This window comes from Rhincodon typus, chromosome 8 (assembly GCF_021869965.1).
Source record: "Rhincodon typus isolate 14 chromosome 8, sRhiTyp1.1, whole genome shotgun sequence".
In the NCBI taxonomy this organism is placed as follows: Eukaryota; Metazoa; Chordata; class Chondrichthyes; order Orectolobiformes; family Rhincodontidae; genus Rhincodon; species Rhincodon typus.
In genome coordinates this window covers 31,238,554-31,260,916 of record NC_063339.1, presented here as the reverse complement: position 1 = coordinate 31,260,916, position 22,363 = coordinate 31,238,554, and the positions used below count along the sequence as shown (strand labels likewise).

The 22,363-nt window shown below is 41.2% G+C and overlaps 1 protein-coding gene across 1 annotated transcript in view; it reads left to right on the top strand.

Annotated features, from left to right (window-relative positions):
* Positions 1-22,363, top strand: part of mdga2a (MAM domain containing glycosylphosphatidylinositol anchor 2a) — a 570,544-nt gene that overhangs the window by 8,215 nt on the left and 539,966 nt on the right. The window contains exon 3 of the mRNA XM_048600082.1: positions 8,166-8,340. Coding sequence (XP_048456039.1) covers positions 8,166-8,340 — 175 coding nt within the window. The remainder of the gene's footprint in view (positions 1-8,165; positions 8,341-22,363) is intronic.

Genomic DNA, 22,363 nt, shown 5'->3' with positions numbered 1-22,363 from the left:
ACTCACTCTGTGCTGCTGCTCCACCTTCTGACTGCTCCCTGCAGAGACACCGCGATCCCTGAGCTCAGTTAGTTTTATACTCACTCTGTGCTGCTGTTCCACCCTCCGACTGCTCTTGCAGACTAGGCCACAATCCCTGAACTCAGTTAGTTTTATACTCACTCTGTGCTGCTGCTCCACCCTCCGACTACCCCCTGCAGACTAGGCCACAATCCCTGAGTTCAGTTAGTTTTATACTCACTCTGTGCTGCTGTTCCACCCTCTGACTGCTCCTGCAGACTAGGCCATAATCCCTGAGCTCAGTTAGATTTATACTCACTCTGTGCTGCTGCTCTGCCCTCTGACTGCTCCTGCAGACTAGCTAGTAATTGCTTATTGAATCTATGCTGTACCATTTTCATTAAGTTTTCATTCTGCCTGAAGTGGAATGACCAAGATTGTAAATACATCCAAATTTATCAGCTATATTGACATCTTGTACAGAAAGACCCATTAGATTGTCATAGAGACTGATGTTCCACAACGACAGGAACAAATAGAATTTAGATAGGTTTGATTTCCATCAAACCTAAATAAAATTATGTTCAAGTTACTCAAAGATTTGATTTGCCTTAACAGTTGTCCCCATCTATCTTAAAGAAAGCAGATTTAACTCAGCGCCCAAAATCTTCTGGTCAGAATCAATGCCCAGTACACTAAGGCTGTTCATGTGGATTTTTGCGCCACAGTCCTTGCACCATTCTTCAGCTGGGTCTTTTGATGCTGATTGAAGCATTGATAGGCCGATGCAGCATCCATGGGTAGACCATTGAGTACAAGAAAAGACGATGTAAAGACACACCACTTTTCATACTTTAGCTGATGTATCTCAATGTGTTTTTAAAAATCCAAGTCTTTTGGTGGATTGGTGTGTGGGTGAAAGAGTGACTGAGATGGGTGGTCGGGTGAGGAGTAGTTTGATCTGGTGGTAGTTGGTGGTTGTGGTGCTCCATTGGTTATGTTGGCTAATCACTGAGTCAGACCAGGTTATCAACCAGTGTAACATTTCTAGCCTGCTGTATCTATGACCCAAGTCTCTGACACTATTAGAAAACTTGCGAACTACAGTGGAAACCAGCCCATTGGAAGTTAAAACTTCCCGGGCAATTACCACATATGCATGTGCACGAGGAATTCCACAGGGTTCTGACACAACTCCCAATTTGTACCCAATCTCCAGTTGTCCAGAAAACATACTGGTGATTTTGACTGGGGAAAGTTTTCTGTGGTATTAACTGTGGACAGGAATACTGTTCATTTCTTAACCGTACTAGCACTTCTTTTCTTAAATCTTCTGAATTTGACAACTTTAATCCCAAAGAGAGTGCCTAATCGGTAGAATTCTAAAACAATTTTGGAGCTGACAAATCCTAGCCGTCTACCTCCTTATACAATTTGGCCAAAAACTCTGTACAATAATAATCTGACATTTTTTGAACAGAATGATGTATTCAGGAGCATCTGCTTCTTTGTTAACTCTGATTGCAAGTCATTCTGTTTGGAATATTAATGCTGATTTTGCTACACCATGCTTCAAATTTAAATTGCCTCAGGCAGCTGCAAATGCTCAACACCTGGAAACTACATGGATGAAGGAAACAAAAACATTTCTCACCACATAAGTATGTACTAAATATATTCATGACTCGTTTCATCCAACAAGGAAAACCTTTCAGTGTTAACCTTAGAAGAGAAGAATTACATTCTCTTGTTAATGAATTTGTAAGACAAAATTCCATGGGACCAAAATGACATCTATCATGACAGGTGTCATAGAATTGCCCTTTATTTCTGTAGTAACAATGTATTGAAGAATTTGAAGGTGACATTGTTAGACTAGTTGTCCTTATGAAACTTAAGTGCATTACATGAATATTCCATTTCAGTACTCCCCTACTTGATTCAATTGATTTTTTCCCTGTAAGGTCCTGTTAAGTTTACACAATGGTTGCCAATGTGGTCCAAGGTGCCTGAGGTATTGCTACAGCTTGGGCAATTAAATATTCTCTTTTAGCATAGTAAAATGCTCAGAAACTGAAAACACTATCACTCCAGAATAATTAGGTCAAATGCAGCAATGGATATTATGGCCATTACTCCTCCCAGTCAGCTTCAAACATGCTTTCATCCCATGATGGTGTTATTTGATAAGCTGATAGTTTTGCAGAGATAGCTGATGAGAATCAAAAACTTGTCTTGAAACTTGGGATTATGCTATCACTTTGTCCAACAAGGATAAGCCTTGAGGTGAAGTACAGTGTGTTTCACACCATTCCAGAATGTAAAGTACAATTTCATCTATGTCACGGGAGAGCTGCAGTACCATCTTGACAAAGCCTTCATCTCAACTTGCAGTCAGGTTCAAAGCGATGGTGATTGTTGCTGATCTTGAAGAAGTCTATGCTTTAGTGGATTTAGTGATCATTTTGGCATATGACATTTAATTTTCTTGATGGACAGTTGATTCCAGTGTTGTTTGATGGGTATTCCCAATATTGAGCTTCAATGATATCAGCTAGCTGACTAAGTAGGCATTTACATTAAAGAATGCTCATGAACAGCAAACCTGGAAATGAAAAGCAGTGATATTCGAGTTCTGGTAAAAACATATTGCAGAGAGCAAATTAAAGACTTGGGCATAAACATTGGGTGAAAACACAAGCTGAAAGATTGCAAGGAAATTTTTAAAACAAAATGACTTATTTACAAAGTCTGATTTAAGAGTCCTAACAATTCATCAAAGATACAGCTGGTAAACTGTATCTGCCAGCAAGTGGAAAGGGAACCAACATGAAGGAAAAGACAGCTTGACTTTATTTTCACCGCTCAGCTATAACGGAACTGTACTCAACCAGTGCTGTAATTTACTGCCTAGTTGAGCGAATCTACCATTGCCATTAAGCTGGGAGATCAACCCTGGTTCAGTGAAGAGTGCAGGAGCAGCACCAGACATACCTGAAAATGAACATGACGAAGCTACAAGACAGGATGACATGTATGGGAAAAGCTGAAATTGACAGGGCTATCCCACAACTAGCAGTTCAAATCTGAGCTTTGAGGTGGTGAGCAAATAAACAACAGACAAGAAGGTGGCAAATATTCCCAACCCCAAAGATGGAAGTACTTGGCATATTGGTGCAAAAGACAAGGCTGTTGCATTTGCATCACCTTCAGCCAGACATACCACATGGATAATCTATAGTAGCCTCCTGAACTCCCCCACAGATGCCAGCCTTCAAACAGTTTGATTCACTCTATATGATATCAAGAAATGGTTGATGACACTGGATTCTGGCAATTGTAATGAGGATTTGTGCTCCTGAATAAGATGCCTAGCTAAGCTATTCCTGGGTAGCTACAAAACTGTTGTCTACTCAATCATGCGGAAAATTGCTCAGATACATGCTGTCAACAAAAAAAGGACAAATCTGATTCCAGCAATTGTCACCCCATCAGTCTAGCCCCAAACAACAGTAAAGTGATGGAAGGGAGCTTCAGCAGCTTGCATACACATGCTTGGGTTCCACAAAGGCCACTCAACTTCAGGCGTTATTACAACTTTAGTGCAAATATGGACAGGAGAGCTGAACTTCAGAGGTGAAGTGAGAGTGACTGTCTTGATGTCAAGGCTGCATTTAACCAAATATGGCATCAAGGACCCCAACAAAAATTGGAGTACATGGAAATATGGGAAAAAACACTCTACTGGTTGGAATCATATTTAGCATACAGGAAGGTGATTGTAGTTGTTGGACATCAATGATCTCAGCTCCAGAACATCTCTGCAGGAGTTCCTCAGGATAGTGTCCTCGGTCCAACCGTCTTCAGCTGCTCCATCAATGACCTTTCCTCCATTAAAGGGTTAAAAGTGGCAATGTTTGTTGGTGATTGCACAATGTTCACTCCTGTTTATTAAACTTATCAAAACTTTCTTACGAGGAAACGTTGAGAGAGCAAGGGCTTTTCTCTTTAGAACGACGAAGGATGAGAGGTGACTTGATAGAGGTATACAAAACGATCAGAGGTATAGAAAGAGTGGACAGCCAGAGACTTTTTCCTAGGGTGGAGGTAGCTATTATGAGGGGGCATAGTTTTAAAGTGAGTGGAGGTAGATATAGGGGAGACGTCATAGGTAGGTTCTTTACTCAGAGAGTGGTCGGGGCATGAAATGCATTGCCGGAGAGGGTAGTGGAGTCGGCCTCATTAGGGGCATTTACGCGGCTATTAGATAGGCATATGGATGATAGTATAAGGTAGGGGTGGAGGTAAGATAGACCTGAGGATTAGGGTAAAAGTTTGGCACAACATCGTGGGCCGAAGGGCCTGTACTGTGCTGTACTGTTCTATGTTCTATGTTCTAAAACTCTAATCACTCTTCTTCAGTGCATATTAAAATAATAATGGTTTTAGATAGATGAATTCCTTACAATTGTTTTAAATCTTACAATATTACGAATCAGATTGTCGGAAAAACATCAACTACTCTAAAGTATCGTCTGACTAGAACTAATTCAATTCATTCCAATGCTCACAAAATGTCAGTGTTTGTTGACTCCATCTAACGCATAGCTACATAGTTGGTAAAGTGTCATTCTCCACCAAAACCTCAGGGCTGAATGCAATATTTGGGGAAGGCAGTAAATCCACTTGTAGTCATTTCTGTTCATTGTAAATATTTGGGCAGCCTGTCCAGAACCTGTTTGAGAAAACAAATTTACATTCTTAAATATATTTTCTGTAATTGTGCTGATCAATTGAATACACAATCCTTTTTTTGTTGCACTGTTTTGTAAATTACCTTTCTGCTTATTCAACATTGAGCTGAAATTTCCTCCAAGTTATTGTATGGAAGATTGAAGCCCTTGTTTTTGTTTCCTGCTTTCAAACTCTGTTCCCTAGATACTAGCTCTGTCCTTTTTCTCTTCCAAGCACATATTTCTGTCTTCACTAACAGTGCCTATTTTCACTTCTATAACATTAGTCAACGTTGACCCTGTTTCAGTTGATCTGCCACTGAAAGCCTCATTCGTTCATTATCTTTAGCATCACCTCTTCCGATACACTCATGGCTGGTCTGCCACATTCCACTGACTGTAAACCTAAAGTCATCCAAAACTCTACTACAGCAAGTTCCGTTCACCAGTTGTGTCGTGCTTGCTGACTGAAATTGACCCCAGACAAACAACACCTTCATTTTAATTTTCTAAATTTGGATTCAAATTTCTCTACAGACTCATCACTTGTAATGATTCTCATCTCCTCAAGCACTGCAAGCACCAGGGATACCCAACTCTTTTCATTCCAGTCCCTTCTGCATTTTCCGACATTATTGCTCCACCACTGGTGGCTGTTGTTTAGACCTCAAGTGCTGGCATCACTTCCCCACACCTGTCCATTCTCTACCTTGCCTACCTCCTTCAAATACATTATAACATCTACCTGTTTGCCTAATTTGCTTGGTCATCTGACTTAATATTTCCTTATATCGGTTGGTTTTCTGTTTGTTATAGTCCCCCGGAAAGCATTTGGGACTAATCTTACTTTGTCTCATTTTAAAAGTGCGAAACAAATATAAGTTGTTGTTATTGATTTTTTTATGTTCACATGATATTACGTTACATTCTTGTTGAAATTGATTTTTGACTTGGTTCCATTCCAAAAATTCTTATTTATTTCTTTGTATGGAAAGTCAACAGTTTCCGGTTTTAAACATTCTTTTGTGAATTCTACCTTCCCTGGCTTCCTCCTACTTTGAAGATCTCGATGTGTTCTTCTATACCACTCATCTCAGTCTTTTCGTTCCCTAAATTGTGTTGGAGCTCAAAACTTGCTTTACATTTTTCTATGACACATTACCAGTATTCTTGGTTTTAAATTCTACATTCAAGCAATGTTTTGATTCATCAGCAATTCTTTTTCATGTTATTTTCAAGGTATTTTTCACAATGCTTGATAGAAACTTCTGATACTTGCAATTCATCAAGTTTTAATTGAAGATCTATCACAATGGAGTTTGCTTCAGCCCTCATTCAAGTGTCCTAGTTCCAGTGATCGACACTGAATTATTCTCACCAGTTCTCGGTTTTCATTAGCAAACTTATTTATTGTTGGCAAAGGTTGGATCTCCACATTGATCAATTTTTCGTTCAATAGCTCATTATTGACAATAGGCTTTTTGTGTTTGGCCACGGTAATTTTGGGAATTTGACAAGCTCAACATAATCAAGGAACTGCTTGATGTTGTTCTCTCGGCTATCATTTTTAAAGACTAGAGCTGCTTCTGCTTTCTTCAGAAAAGTTGTAGCAACTGAGTCATTTTCAACAAATACCATAAATTTCATCATAAAATCCTGTTTATTTACTTTCACTGCAGTTCAACTGAATCATCTTTTTCTACAGGTTTGAAAATCCTACTTGGCCTTAAGGATTCTATAATCTTATGAAGGCATGTGGACTTTTTTTTAGATCTTGCTACAGCCTATTGATGATCCCAGTTATGAAAAGACTCGACAAGCCAGATCTTTCAGATCAGGCTTGGTAGACCATAATATTTTAAAGAACTGAATGTGTGGAAGAACCTATGGTAAGGAAATAAATGGCAGGTTTCCACAGTTAAGTTGACATACAGAACAATTTATTATACAAATTTGAACAAAACAAACATAAACAATAATAACTAAATAAGTATACTGAATATTTGAGATAATAATTCTTAACCATATGTATTATGTATATAACTTATAAGCAATCTGTTAATAGGAGGTAAATACGTGTTAACATATAAATGTGGTCAAATACTTTGCCAACTCTATTTCAGTTAGTCAATGTGGTCAAGATAGATCCCACACTGAGCCACTAAAACTAATTAAAATCTATTTCCTTTGCGAGGAATTCCAAGTCTGCACTTTTAATGGTTTAGGTTTGGAATACTCTTAAAACCTCTCTCACTGGGACTGCCTCAATGGTCGCTCACATGTTGGTCGTTAGATCTCCTCTCGTGAAACTGAATTCTCCAGCAGTTCTGAGATTGCTTACAAGCATCTAATTACTGGAAGATTTCCATCTTTTATAAAGTAGCTCATATCGTCAAGTCGCCGCTGAATTTCTCTTAGCATCAGGCCTCCTCCGATGAATCAAGCCAATGTTACTTATGCGCTTCCTTCACCCCACTCTCAACTATGGTGAGCTATCAATGGCTTCGAAGACTTCTATTCAACCCTAACCTTTTTTGCACCATGGAATCATCATTTCATGAGACTCCTCCTAATTGCCTGGGATGTACTAACAGCACTAGGAGGCATTATTTCAGCTTTGGGTAAGTACAACCAAGCCCTCTGCCAATGAACACAAGACAAATTGAAAATAGCTTTGAGAGAATGCCTTTCTCCACGCCCCCTTAATTGGACAGGGAGACTGTCTCCATACCAATTAATGGGCTACCTCTGCGAAAATCTTAAACCCGTGACTATTTCTCCTCAGGGTAGTTTTCAATGTCCTGTGAAAATGTCCTGACTCCTGATTCCTGGCCCTGAAGATGAAGGTTACTCAATATTTATACCTACCATGATGGTCTCAAAATACAGTATAATATTAAATGCAGTGAATGTTCAGTTTCAAATATAAAGGTTCAGCGTTTCTTGAAAATTTGCAAAATGATATCCTTTAGTGTTGCCTTTTTGCAGCAAAATAAAATTCCATGTGTAAATGAAAACCATCTTATTAATGGATGTGAGAGTCTCCCAGCCACAACATCATGGAAGGAGATTGGATTTTATCCACAGTTTCTATAGAATGATGAAATTACACTGTAGTATTCCAGTGGAACATTAGGTAATGTCAGCCAATTGAGAGCAAAGTTTGGCCTCGATGTTGTTCAGACTAAGAGCTTTTATGCTAGACTCAGGAACCCTGTGTATTTCCAAATCTTTTCCAACACATTTTTTTTTTTATCCTTTGATGCATCAAAATTGTTTAAAACATTTTTACATTCTGTATTCATCTAAGTTATCACAAAGAAACAGATTTTAAATAACTCAGCAACCTATCTTGTTAATTGATAGGCTCTTTCTTGTGCCTTCTCCTTTAAGTACAGTGTATAATAACCATTTCTAATGATGCTTGCTCAGATCAGATGGACGAAAACAGCAGGAAGTGCCTCTGACAGGTTCCACGACAACAGTGTCTTCAATGAGACCCTGAGGATCACAAAAATCCAGCGTCACCAGGGAGGCCGTTACTACTGCAAGGCTGACAATGGCTTGAGTACCCCTGCAATCAAATCCATCAGAGTAGATGTATACTGTAAGTAATCCGTGTCACGTTGTCACTTCTCAGGCACTAGATAAAACACAGATACAAATGTGGAAATGTTTAGGATTACTTTGCATATTTGTGACAATTCTGGTGAAGTAGCTTCAATCATGAAAGGACAGAAACCGTACAGAGAAAATGAAGAGGTACAAGAGAAAACCATAAGTCGATTGACTGTGTTGCTGACTAATCTACTGCTCTGTCTCATGCTGCTGGATGTGCTGCTGTACAGAGACACTCCTGGGACATGAAGAGAAGTGTTATATAGGGGATAGTATCTAATGTTGCTACGCAGTATACACCAGGGGTTTGAAATGAGGTCATTCTTTGTGAGAGGAGTATTAGAACTAGGAGCTTGTTTGTATTTGGGCAGCTAGTTTGGATTTAGACTTTAATAAAGGTTGAAACTACTTAGGAATCAAAGCAAGAAAGACTGTAGAAGCTAAAAGTAAACACAGAATATTGGAAATGCTCAGAAATTCTGATTCTATAGTGTATGGACTGCAGCTGTTCAAGAAGATAGCTAACCACCACCTTCTTTAGGAGAACAAGGAACATACAATATATGCTGACCCAGCCAGCAATGCCCATGTCCAATCAGTGAATAAAAAAAATTAATTGACTCATTGGACGTGGGCATTGCTGGGCCCGGGCCAGCACAAGTTTCACATCCCTTGTTGTCCCTCAATATGTGTTGAGTGGAAGATTTGGACATTTGTTTCTTTTACTTCTTAACAATTTGTTAATTGAAAATATGCAATCTGAAAACATTTTGAGTACAGTGACCTGGCTGGAACACTGCCAGGACTGCTGCTTTGAACATACGTGCCCTGACCAAAATACAGCCAACTGATACCTGTTCTAAGATAACAAGGTGTAGGGCTGGATGAACACAGCAGGCCAAGCAGCATCATAGGAGCAGGAAGGCTGACGTTTCGGGTCTAGACCCTTCATCAGAAATGGGGGACGGGAAGGGGGTTCTGAAATAAATAGGGAGAGAAGTGGAGCCGGATAGAAGATGGATAGAGGAGAAAATAGGTGGAGAGGAAACAGACAGGTCAAAGAGGCGGGGATGGAGCCAGTAAAGGTGAGTGTAGGTGGGGAGGTAGGGAGGAGATAGGTCAGTCCAGGAAGGACGGACAGGTCAAGGGGGCAGGATGAGGTTAGTAGGTAGGAGATGGGGGTGCGGCTTGAGGTGGGAGGAGGGGATAGGTGGGAGGAAGAACAGGTTAGGGAGGCGGGGACGAGCTGGGCTGGTTTTGGGATGCGGTAGGGGGAGGGGAGATTTTGAAGCTTGTGAAATCCACGTTGATACCATTGGGCTGCAGGGTTCCCAAGCGGAATATGAGTTGCTGTTCCTGCAACCTTCGGGTAGCATCGTTGTGGCACTGCAGGAGGCCCAGGATGGACATGTCGTTTGAGGAATGGGAGGGGGAGTTAAAATGATTTGCGACTGGGAGGTGCAGTTGTTTATTGCGAACCGAGTGTAGGTGTTCTGCAAAGCGGTCCCTAAGCCTCTGCTTGGTTTCCCCGATGTAGAGGAGGCCACAGCGGGAACAGCGGATGCAGTATACCACATTAGCAGATGTGCAGGTGAACATCTGCTTGATGTGGAAAGTCTTCTTGGGGCGTGGGTTGGGGGATGAGGGAGGAGGTGTAGGGGCAGGTATAGCACTTCCTGCTGTTGCAGGGAAAAGTGCCGGGTGTGGTGAGGCTGGAGGGGAGTGTGGAGCGGACAATGGAGTCACGGAGAGAGTGGTCCCTCCGGAAAGCAGATAAGGGTGGGGAGGGAAAAATGTCTTTGGTAGTGGGGTCGGATTGCAGATGGCGAAAGTGTCGGAGGATGATGCGTTGGATCCGGAGGTTGGTGAGGTGGTACATGAGGACGATGGGGATTCTTTTTTGGTTGTTATTGCGGGGATGGGGTGTGAGGGATGATTTGCGGGAAATGCGGGAGACACGGTTGAGGGCGTTCTCAACCACTGAGGGGGGGAAGTTGTGGTCCTTGAAAAACGAGGACATCTGAGATGTACGGGAGTGGAATGCCTCATCCTGGGAGCAGATGCGGCGGAGAAGAAGGAATTGGGAATAGGGGATGGCATTTTTGCAGGAAGGTGGGTGGGAGGAGGTGTATTCTAGGTAGCTGTGGGAGTCGGTGGGCTTGAAATGGATATCGGTTTCGAGGTGGTTGCCTGAGATGGAGACAGAGAGGTCCAGGAAGGGGAGAGAGGTATTAGAGATGGTCCAGGTGAACTTAAGGTTGGGGTGGAAGGTGTTGGTGAAGTGGATGAACTGTTCGAGATCCTCGTGGGAGCACGAGGCGGCGCCGATACAGTCATCAATGTAACGGAGGAAGAGGTGGGGTTTAGGGCCAGTGTAGGTACGGAAGAGGGATTGTTCCATGTAACCTACAAAGAGGCAGGCATAGCTTGGGCTCCACCGTGTCTCCCGCATTTCCCGCAACTCATCCCTCACATCCCGTCCCCGCAATAACAATCAAAAAAGAATCCCCCTCGTCCTCACTTACCACCCCACCAACCTCCGGATCCAACGCATCATCCTCCAACACTTCCGCCATCTGCAATCCGACCCCACCACCAAAGACATTTTTCCCTTATCTGCTTTCCGGAGGGACCACTCTCTCCATGACTCCCTTGTCCGCTCCACACTCCCCTCCAGCCCCACCACACCCGGCACTTTTCCCTGCAAGTGCAGGAAGTGCTACACCTGCCTCCACACCTCCTCCCTCCAGCCCCATCCCAGGCCCCAAGAAGACTTTCCACATCAAGCAGATGTTCACCTGTACATCTGCTAATGTGGTATACTGCATTCGCTGTACCCGGTGTGGCTTCCTCTACATCGGGGAAACTAAGCGGAGGCTTGGGGACCGCTTTGCAGAACACCTACGCTCGGTTCGCATTAAACAACTGCAACTCCCAGTGGCGAACCATTTCAACTCCCCCCCCAATTCCTCAGATGACATGTCCATCCTGGGCCTCCTGCAGTGCCACAACGATGCCACCCGTATGTTGCAGGAACAGCAACTCATATTCCGCTTGGGAACCCTGTAGCCCAATGGTATCAATGTGGATTTCACAAGCTTCAAAATCTCCCCTCCCCTACCGCATCCCAAAACCAGCCCAGCTTGTCCCCGCCTCCCTAACCTGTTCTTCCTCCCACCTATCCCCTCCTCCCACCTCAAGCCGCACCTCCATCTCCTACCTACTAACCTCATCCCGCCCCCTTGACCTGTCCGTCCTCCCTGGACTGACCTATCCCCTTCCTAACTCCCTACCTCCACTCACCTTTCCTGGCCCCATCCCCGCCTCTTCGACCTGTTTGTTTCCTCTCCACCTATCCTCTCCTCTATCCCTCTTCTATCCGCCTCCCACTCTCTCCCTATTTATTTCAAAACCCCCTTCCCCTCCCCCATTTCTGATGAAGAGTCTAGGCCCGAAACGTCAGCCTCTCTGCTCCTATGATGCTGCTTGGTCTGCTGTGTTCATCCAGCCCTGCACCTTGTTATCTCAGATTCTCCAGCATCTGCAGTTCCTACTATCTCTGATACCTGTTCTACCAGTTTATCTGAAACAGTAGGAATCGCTTTAAGTATAGCAACATTTTAAAGGAAAATGCTTGTCTCCATGGTAGCTTGTTGAATGTTGGAGCTACATTGTGCTGTAAAATGTTACTGGTATTTAATTGCTTGAGGTTCAACATTCATCATCAATAACGTTAGAAGTGCAGAATCAATGATAGCATTTTCTGAATTTCTGCATTATTCTGTTCATGTACAGACTCCCTGTTGTTCATTTTTGTAGTGTCATAACCATAATACTGGCAGCTTTACTATTGTTCTCCTCTGCAAAACTGGCCCAAAACAAACTCTTCACACTTTTCTACTCCAATGAAAATTGACCCAATATTTGGAATCCCTTTTCAGAACTATACTTTATTATCTCTGTCATTGTTCTGATGAATCAACCATGCTGCATAATGTTAGTGTTATTCCAAAAGTAGCCAAAGCTGCATTCACTCTATTCATAGCATGAGTAATGTTTTGAACAAATGTATCAGGACTTCTGCACTGCAATATTTTAGTTATATTTTAGCACAATATTATTCTTTTTGTTCATCCATGTCAGTATGTAATTCGTATAAGAGGATGCTAAATATCTAGGAGACGTGTTTTGAGAACGACTGAATTAATCGTATTGAAATTTATAAGGGCTCTTGTCGTCCTACCTCTGAGCCAAAATGCCTAATTTCAGGTCCCACCTGCCCTATACCATTCAGCTTTTTTCATTGAATGCAAAATATAATGTTTTGATTTTCCACTCACACTTATCGCCATTGAATTATAGCCATTAGGGTGTCCATGCTTTCCTGAAGATTTTGGCTGTTTGCCTAATTTTGTGCATTTAACAAATTTTGAGATTGTGCTCTCTTTATTCAAGTCCAAAGCATCCAACTATTCATGAATGCGCCAAGCTGGACTCAGCCTTGACACTTGACTAACATTACTTTACCATTCCATAATGTAAGCATTTAAAATGTAATATTTAACTTAACTTTTGCTTCTGATTTGTAAATCTGCTTTTAATCCGTGAATTAATATTCCTCTCAAAACATAAGTCTGATTTTTTTTTAACAAGTCTCTTGTGGACCACTTCCATGTTTTGAATATCCATATATTTACTTAATTCCTTTCAGCCACATAGTCATTCCTGTAGTAAGCTTTCAATAGATTTCTTTCAAATATGAGAACATAAATTGGAGTAAAAGCGGACCATATAACCTTTGATTGTTCTGCAATTCACGATAATCGTAGAAGATTATTTACCTCAACTCCACTCTCCCATATGCTCTCCATCCCCTGAAAGATCAAACTTCTGTCAGTCTTGAATGAGTTAAATGATGGAATATCCACAACTAGTTAACTATTTCAAAGATTCACAACCCTCTGAGTGGAGATATTTCTGTTCAGTCCAAATGACAAGCCCCTGACCTAAGACTCTGCGTCTTGCTCTGTATTGTCCAACAGGGGAAACAACCTCCATGCTTCTCTGTCAACTTCCTTCATAATCTTATATGGTTCAATGAGGTCATCTCTTATTTTTCTAAACTCTAGAGTGTTTAGATGCAATATATTCAGCCTATTAGAAGATAATCCTCTCAACAAAGGAACTAATCTCGTGAAACTTCACTCTACTGTCTCCAAGGCAGCCATATTCTCCCTCAGAGAGAGTAGGAACTGCAGATGCTGGAGAGTCTGAGACAACAAGGTGTACAGCTGGATGAACACAGCAGGCCAAGCAGCATCAGAGGAACAGGAAAGTTGACAGGGTCCCGACCCGAAACTTCAGCTTTCCTACTCCTCTGATTCTGCCTGGCCTGCTGTGTTCCTCCAGCTCCACACTGTGTTATCACTGACTCCAGCATCTGTAGTTCTTACTACCTCTATATTGAAGATGATCAGTTTTGTTTCTCTTGTCCATCTGTGTCCCTAAAAATCATCAGCATTATACGATTAATGAATGGTCACAGTATAGAATTTGGCAGGATTATATGTTTCTTGTTGAAAAAAGAACTTGATCAGGTTGACTAGATTACACTCTCGACAATGATGAAAAATATTGGAGTGGAAAAATAAAACTTATTTTCCCCACCTCAAGTTGTTATCTTTTATTTGTATATTAGAATTTCCTACCCGGCACTAGGGGCACTTCTGTAACTTTTCCTGCCTAGCTATGAAGGTAAATGAACCAAAACCCTCCAAAGTCTCTGACTCTAATTCAGAAATGTGGACTTTTTTTGGAGGGTTACAAGCAGTAGATAATTCCCCATTGGAAATGTAATCTTCTTGGGCAATTACCATGTAATCATTGCATCAGGATCTCTGAGAGATCCAGACATGCATCTTTCAGGTAATGCCCGATCTCCGATTATTTGGAGATGCAAATTCCAGCCAATTTATTCATGCTACATAAGACTTGGGAACTACAGTAGGTCATTTAGCCTCTTCAATCTAATCCAACATTCAATTAGATCCTGACTGATCTGTACTTCAAATTGATTTCCTGCCTTTGTTGTATATTTCTGAATACCCTTACCTAATATAAATCTATCAATGTCAGGCTTAAATATTTCAATTAACTCAATGTCTACAGTCTTCTGGGAGAAAAAAAAGAGTTTCAGATTTCTACTATGTGCGAAAATGCACTTCCGGATTTCATTCCTAAATGGCTTGGTTCTACTTTTAGGTTTATGCCTCCTTTTAGGTTCTCTCACCAAAGGAAGTAATTTCTTTTCATCTAACCTTTTGAATAATTTTAATGATCTCAACTATATCACTCTCAGATTCTTATTAAAATTTATGCAAACTATCCTCATAATTTGAAACAAAAACAGACGTTGCTGGAAAAGCTCAGCAGATCTGGCAGCAGCTGTGAAGAGAAATCAGAGTTAATGTTTGGGGTCCAGTCTTCGGGTCATATCCTCAGAATTTAACTTTTTATGCACGGATTGCACTCTGGTAAATCAGTGCCATACATCCTTCAGGACCAGCATATATTCCTGCGGTTCTCTGTGCACAACTAATTGGAATTGTTTAGAGGGGGACTGACCAAGGCTCTGTGCAACTGAACATAACTTCCTCATTTTTGAATTGACCACTTCTGATTTTATTATTTAGCATCACACTTCATAAGAAAGATTTATTGATTTTTGAGGGAGTGCAGTGTGGATTGTTATAATAATAAAGGATAAGATGCAAGGAGAAATTAAACAAAGTAGGGTTGTACTCATTGGAATTCGATTAAAACACCCTGTTAACCTTCAAAGTCATCACGATATTAAGAGGAATAAATAGGGTATTTTGGGAGAAACTTTTCCAGTAGCTTGAGGGTGTATGGTCCAAAGATTACAACTAATTGAATTGAATTGAATTAGCTTTCTTGTCACATATACTCAAATAAGCACAGTGAAAAATTTATAAGTTGCCACTCACAGAGCTACCATTGCTACAAAAGTACCTAGGTACAATCCTTAGTTACAGAATAGAGAAATGAAGGGAAAATATGTTACATTACAGCTATATACAGTACAACGATAGGTCAGCAAAGTAAAAAAGGCAAACATCACAGTTTCTGTCCGAAGGTTCTCCACAGCAGACCAGCACAGGGGGGTTCTCCATGTGGTCTGATGGCTGGCTGCCACCACGCTCCGCACCAGGCTATCGCCACTTGGGCGTGGGTGGCCGGTGTCCCCATTTCAGGCCATTGGTCGTCTGCGTCCACACTTTTCTCGAGTAAGATTAGTAAACTCTTTTTCATAGTCGACGTTTAGAATTCTCTTTTGCAGTTTGCAATCAATGTTAGATCTGTTCTTAACTTTAAAACTGAGATTGCTAATTTTTTTTATAAGCAAAGGTGTAAAATGGTGAAGATGGGTGTACGGAGTTACCTCTTGGCTCACACATGGTGGAATAGACTCTAGGACTAAATGTCCTATTCCTACTTCTATGTTTCCGTGTACGGCTTTGCACTTTGTTACATTGAATTGGAACTGCCGCAGTTTTTCTCACTCACTTGGTCTGTCTACGAGACTCTTGAAACTTTCTCCTCCACTTTATACAACTTGTTTCATCTCCAGACATGTTTATAAGCCTTGATGCTTGAAATTGACAATATACTGCTGAATCCTACACAGCTCCAGAACTAGATTGGGGCAGTCCAGAATCATTTTACCAACTCATCAATTACATTTATTGGCATGCATTTGTGATTATTACTCTTTCAGCTTGCGTTGAGTTTGGAGCTAAAATGTCCTAGGTCTAGATTTTTTAAATTTGTTCGCAGTCAATTGGCAGAAAATCTATATTCTAGTCTAATGTGAAAAGTATAAAGAGAAGTCTTTTGGTTTCTTTTATGCTTGAATGCTGACCTTGGTTGCTCCCAGTCTCTGTTATTTTAAACTCTGTATGTTTCCAAATTCAGTTCTAGTGCATAATGTTTGATCATCTGTATGATATACTGAATTGATAAATGGAAGACTCCTTTCTCTGACACAGCACTATACTGTTTTGTTGACCTCTGGGTTCTGACTTCAGTGTTTTTCAGTAGCCAGTGCCAAGGTTGCTGAGCATCCTAAGAATTGAGTTATTCTCACATACTGTGGATGAGTAAAACTTTATACAAAGGAGCCTAATATTGAACAGAAGTGAATGTTAGTCAGCGCTTGCATAGCTCAGCAGGTATAGTGTTTAAATAAGCACAAAGCCTATGAGAAAAGACTGAAAGGTTTGTAGCTTTGAGGGTATTGTTTGTAGTCATGGTGGAGTGGTAGACTGCAGTGGGGATGTAATATTGTTGCAGAAGTGACTGAAAAAGGTTTACTTCCAGAATTTAGAAGTAGTAATCCAGGAAACAGCTTCCAGTGCTGCTTGATCAGTACTATCTAGAGTAGATACTTTACTCATAGTTAGAAATTTGTTTTGGCTGGCTTATTATCTTACCCAACACTTTTGTTTTGTGGTTAACATTATTTCTTTACTCTAAGGTAGCCTAGTTCACTGTATATCCTTCCCTACTGAGAACCACTAGTTTACATAGCCATCCTATTCTAACAACTTCACAGGACTGGCCATGATAAGAGCATCTCTCTCTCTCTCTGTCTCAGCTGTGGGCTTCAGTTCAGCTTAAAGAAAATCAAGTTGTGGGATTCTCTAACAAGCCTTGACGTCCCAGTACTTTACCATGCTGGCTTACAAAACAATCTAAATAAACAAAAGTCCATTATTATTTCGCAAAACCTATTCACTGTAAAGCCAGGCTTCAAAAACTGTTTGTAAAATAAATTACCATGGCTATAGCAATGATTATAAGCGAATTATTAACTCCAGGCACACAGAAAACCCACCAGTTACTAATTCAAAAAACCAGAAACCCAAACTGATAACAAATAACATTAAAAATTGTATGTACACATCCCACAGTTTACATCACATTAGATTAAAAGAAGCTCACAATATTTTGTTTACTTGTCGTAAAGTATATTTATTTAATGTTTATTAGATTAACAATTACTGGATGTGACAATGATTTTGAAACAATTAAATGAAACAGTAAAAAGGCATTAATTTCAATCTATTCCAAATAAACATCTTCATTAGAAAGTATTTGTTTGCTGGTAGAACATTTTCCCTTGGCCTGCCATCTAGTTCCTCTAATCTATGGGTTCTAGCTGAATTTCCAATTGGCTTTTTGTTTAAAAAAAAGGTCTAACCTGTCTCCCTGAGGAGGACCTTTCAATTTGTATGAATGCTTCTGGAACTTTGTATGAGGCTAATCTGTGAAGAGCACAATGCAGTTTTGATCCAGCAACTCCTGTTAGACTTGACATTGAGTGAATGTGGAATATCATTGAATATTTTCATTAACTGATGTGAAGAGAAATTGAGATAGTTATTCCATCATTTTGTAGCTGATTCTAGAATCAAATATAACAAGATCTTGAAAGAAATAACCTGAGATCAGCTTGCTCTTCAGTTGAATTTTATACAATTTTCATCCTTTTGACAGTACTTGTGTTAACAGGGCACATGAATTATAATGTGATGTGGAGTCATGTTGTGCAGAAATGAGTCTGACTGTTTAGTTGTAAGAATAAAAGAGTACATGTCTATTAAATAAAGTTACACAGTGGTCTACTGATGAATCTGCCAACTTTTACCAATATCAGTGTAATCTTCTACCTCTCCTTTAATATTGTTTTTTGATGTCTTGTAGATAAAATAAAAATAGTTCTCTGATTATATTCAATACCTCAAGATGCAACAAAAGCAATGACTTATTTATATGGCACTTTTATCTCAATAAAATGCCTTGAGGCACTTGACAAGAATGTTATCAGACCAAATTTGTCATTGCAGCATGTAAGGCGGTTTTAAGGCCGATGACCAAAAACTTGGTCAAGGGTCTATATCTTTTAAGGATGATCTTAAAGGAGGAGAGCATGGGAAAGAAGACTTTATGGCATTTCCTGAGTGGTGTTGCTCTTTAATTGAGCTTCTAGCCTCTGATATGTCAGCAACCCTCAATAGAAATGACTTTTGACTTGGGGGGTGTGCTTGTCGATAAGAGAGAGCTGTCAACAGTTTCTGGATTTTAAAAGGCCCGTGAGGATGAGGTGATGTGGATGCATATTGAAAATCTCAAAATCAGATGCATCACTGGTTACAGATTCCACTGGAACACAATGTGATTTTCAAAGGCAAGATGGGATTGTTGACCTAATTGTAAAACCTTTTAACAGCCTGGGGAACTGCCCTCTTCACTGTTTCATGAAGGAGTATGGGAAACTGGAGACTCTGGGATGCATTAGGGCATGACTGTTGGGGAGAGACCAGGGATTGATGAGTGCAGTTACGTGAAACAGGAGAGACGTACTCAGATGCTGAACCAGTGGCCCAGATTTGCCATCGCTGGTACTGAGAGGTTTGCCTATGTGAGGAGTGAGTAGTTGGCCTCTTCAGAGGGATGTTAGCCTGGCATCACCTGGGCATCAGTTGATAGAGAAATCCAGAGTAAACCAATTGGTGACAGCATTGAAAGAGTAACAGGGGACTCTGATATTGGACAAAGTAATGAGGGCAAGCTTCATACATCCTCCTGGTCTGGAAAGGTCAGAGAAGCAGACCGAAGGCTGTAAAGGGAAGAAGGGATTGCCCAAGACATCAAGGGCAGCACTGTGGCTCAGTGGTTAGCACTGCTGCCTCACAGCACCAGGGATCCAGGTTTGATTCCACCCTCCGGCAATTGTCTGTGTGGAATTTGCACATTCTCACTGTGTCTGCGTGGGTTTCTGCTGGGTGGTCTGGTTTCCTCCCACAGTCCAACGATGTACACGTTAGGTGGATTGGGCATGCTTAAATTACCCATAGTATTCAGGGATATGTAGGTTAGGTGCGTTAGCCATGGGAAATATAGGGTAGGGAGATGGGTCTGGGTGGGATGCTCTTTGAAGAGTTGGTGTGGACTTGTTGGGCTGAATGGCCTGTTTCCACACTGTACGGATTCTATGGAAATTCTGTTCTAGGTGTATCGCCTAAATGTCAGCTAACTGTAAATCACATGTCACCAGTGCTGCAGGAGACTATGGCTGTCCAGGCAGATGGCTTTGGACATTTGTGCTTTGGTTCAATCAAAGTGACCATGATGCTGAATCTTTATATGTTTGGCAGATTCCAAATAGCAGCTTCAGACAATATGGCAGCTCTCAGCTGGAGACTGTATCCATTTTGAGACAGACAGGACAATGCAGGCACAATAAGCTGTAGGCTTTGCTGCCTTTGAAGGAGGACCTCAGGTCCAGGAGTCAGCAGTTGCATTCACGTAGCCATCAAAGCACTGACTGACCAAACAGCCAGATTCCTGACCAGAAAATAATTTCCGTACAATGAATGCCTACCTGCAAGCTTGCTCTTGAATTTCAATTGCCTCTCATTGTAAAGTGATATTTAAATTCTTCTAAGGAAAAACAGCAGCAAGACACACAAATTAGTCATTCAGGTTCCCAACTGTGAGTTATTCTGTTGTTCAGTCAGGGTCTAAGATCACAAGATCCTGCCCTGGTTTCCACATGCCATCTCAGCATGTAGATAAGAAATAGAGAGCATCTAAGACAGATCCTCAGGCAATACCAGCGGTAACTGAAGAAACAACATAAAACACTTTCTGCACCATATGAAAAAAAAATGCAGTGACCTTTGCATTAGATGCCAAAGGAGGAATGCATAAAAAAGGAGGGAAGAAAATCAAATTTTCGGTCACCCTCTACTGAGTTTGAGATGGGACACAACAGTAGAAGTCTTCTGTGTGCCAGCTGAACTCGATGCCAGGATTTGGAGTTAATGAGGCAGCCATGCTGTTGGGAAAAGTTCACTACAGGAATCTCAATTCCATTTCCATGAGCTTTCTTCCTTTCTTCATTCTGGTGAATGTTCTCTGTTTGTGTGATAGTTAGGGATATGTATTTAACTGAGAACTGATCAGGTAAGAAAAGGGAGAAAATGGGGAAATGAGAGCAAAAGTGAGAAATTTGAACAATTGGCTTACAGACCTATGTTTGACATCTAGCCTTATGTAAGCAACACTGCTATACTTCCACCTAAAATCAGAAAAGGGTGCAGTAAAACTGCCTGTAGGCAAACATTGGTTGGCACTGACCCACCCACCAGCTGCCACATGTTGCTAGAAAGGCAGGGGTATTTTTTAATTAATTCATGGGATGTTACAATCATTGTGCTAGAATTTGTTGCTCAGCCCCTAATTGCTCTTCATAAGGTTTGTTTTAAATTCATTCATAGGATGTGGGCATTGATGGCTAGGCTAGTATTTATTGCCCACCTCTACAGGCCTTTGAGAAGGTGGTTTTGAACTAGCTTCTTAAACCATAGCAGTCCTTGTGGTGTGGGTGCACCCTCGGTGCTGTAAAGGACCATGGGTTTTTCAGGATTTCCACCAACGGTGAGGAATGACAGTATAATTCCAAATTAAGTTGGTGTGTGAATGGGAGGAGAATTTGTAAGTGGTGATGGATCATATCGCACAGAAGAGGCCCTTCATCCCATTAAGTCTAAGCTTATACTAATCTCATTTTCCAGCACTTCGCCTTATTCTTGAAAGCCATGATATTTCAAGTGCTCATCCAAGTATGTTTTAAAGGTTGTAAGGTTTCCTACCTTCACTACTCACTTATGCAGTGCAATCAAGATTCCCACCATCCTCTAAGTGAAATTTTATTTTCCTCAAAACCCCTCTAAGCCTCCTGCCTTTCACTGAAAGATGATTCCTGCTTTTCCTCACCACAACAGAATTGTCCGTCAGTCACATCTTTGAGCATCCAACTACCAACTCTTGAGCTTTCCTGTTCTGCCTGCTAATAAAATGCCCTTTTTAAATGACCCTTCAACTAAGCGGAACAGCTGATTCCTCTCCACCCTGTTCATGCCCCTCATAATCTTACACACCTCAATCATGACCCCTCTCAGGCTTCTCTGCTCTAAAGAGAACATCCTGAGCTTATTCAGCTTCTCTTAAAAGCTAAGGTGTTCAATCATGGGCAGCATTCTGGTGAATCTCTTCTGCACCAAATCCAGTGCAATCATATCTTCTTTCTAAGGTGGCACAGTGCCTCACAGCTCCAGGGATCTGGGTTTGAGTCCAGACGTAGATGACTATCTGTATGGAGTTGCACATTCTCCCTGTGTCAGCGTGGGTTTCCTCCGGGTGCTCTGGTTCCCTTCGACAGCCCAAAAGTGTGCAGATTAGGTGGATTGGCTGTGGGAAATGCAGGGTTAAGATAGGGTGGTGGGTCTGGGTGGGATGCTCTTCGGAGACTCTGTGTGGGCTTTATGGGCTGAATGGCCTGCTTCTACACTTTAGGGATTCTATGATTCTAGTGTGGTGACCAGAACTGCACACAGTACTCCAGCTGTTGCCTAAGTTCTGTACATCTCCAACATGACCTCTCTGCTCATATAATTTGATGCCATGGCTAATAAAGGCAAGTGCCTATATGGCCTCTTAACTACCCTATTTACCTCTCAGCATCTGTTATTAAGTACTGAAAGATCCTACCATTCCTTTGAGCTTCCTATTGTCCTTCCATTTATTGAATACTCCTTTGTCTTGCTACTTCTTCCAAAGTGAATTACTTGACAACTTTGAGAGTTAAGTTCCATCTACCACTGAACTGTCCATCTAATAAATCCATTTATGTCTTCCTGTGACTTAACTTAAGACCGCCTTCCTCACAAACTACCCAGCCAATCTTTGTGTCATTCACAAACTTACTTACCATTCTGACCCTCATATTTTTCTATATCATTTATATATATATATATATATATATATATATATATATATATATATCACAAACAATATGAGACCCAGCAGTGATCCCTGTGTATGCCTCCAGTGACACAAACAGCCTTCTAGCACTACCCTCTGTC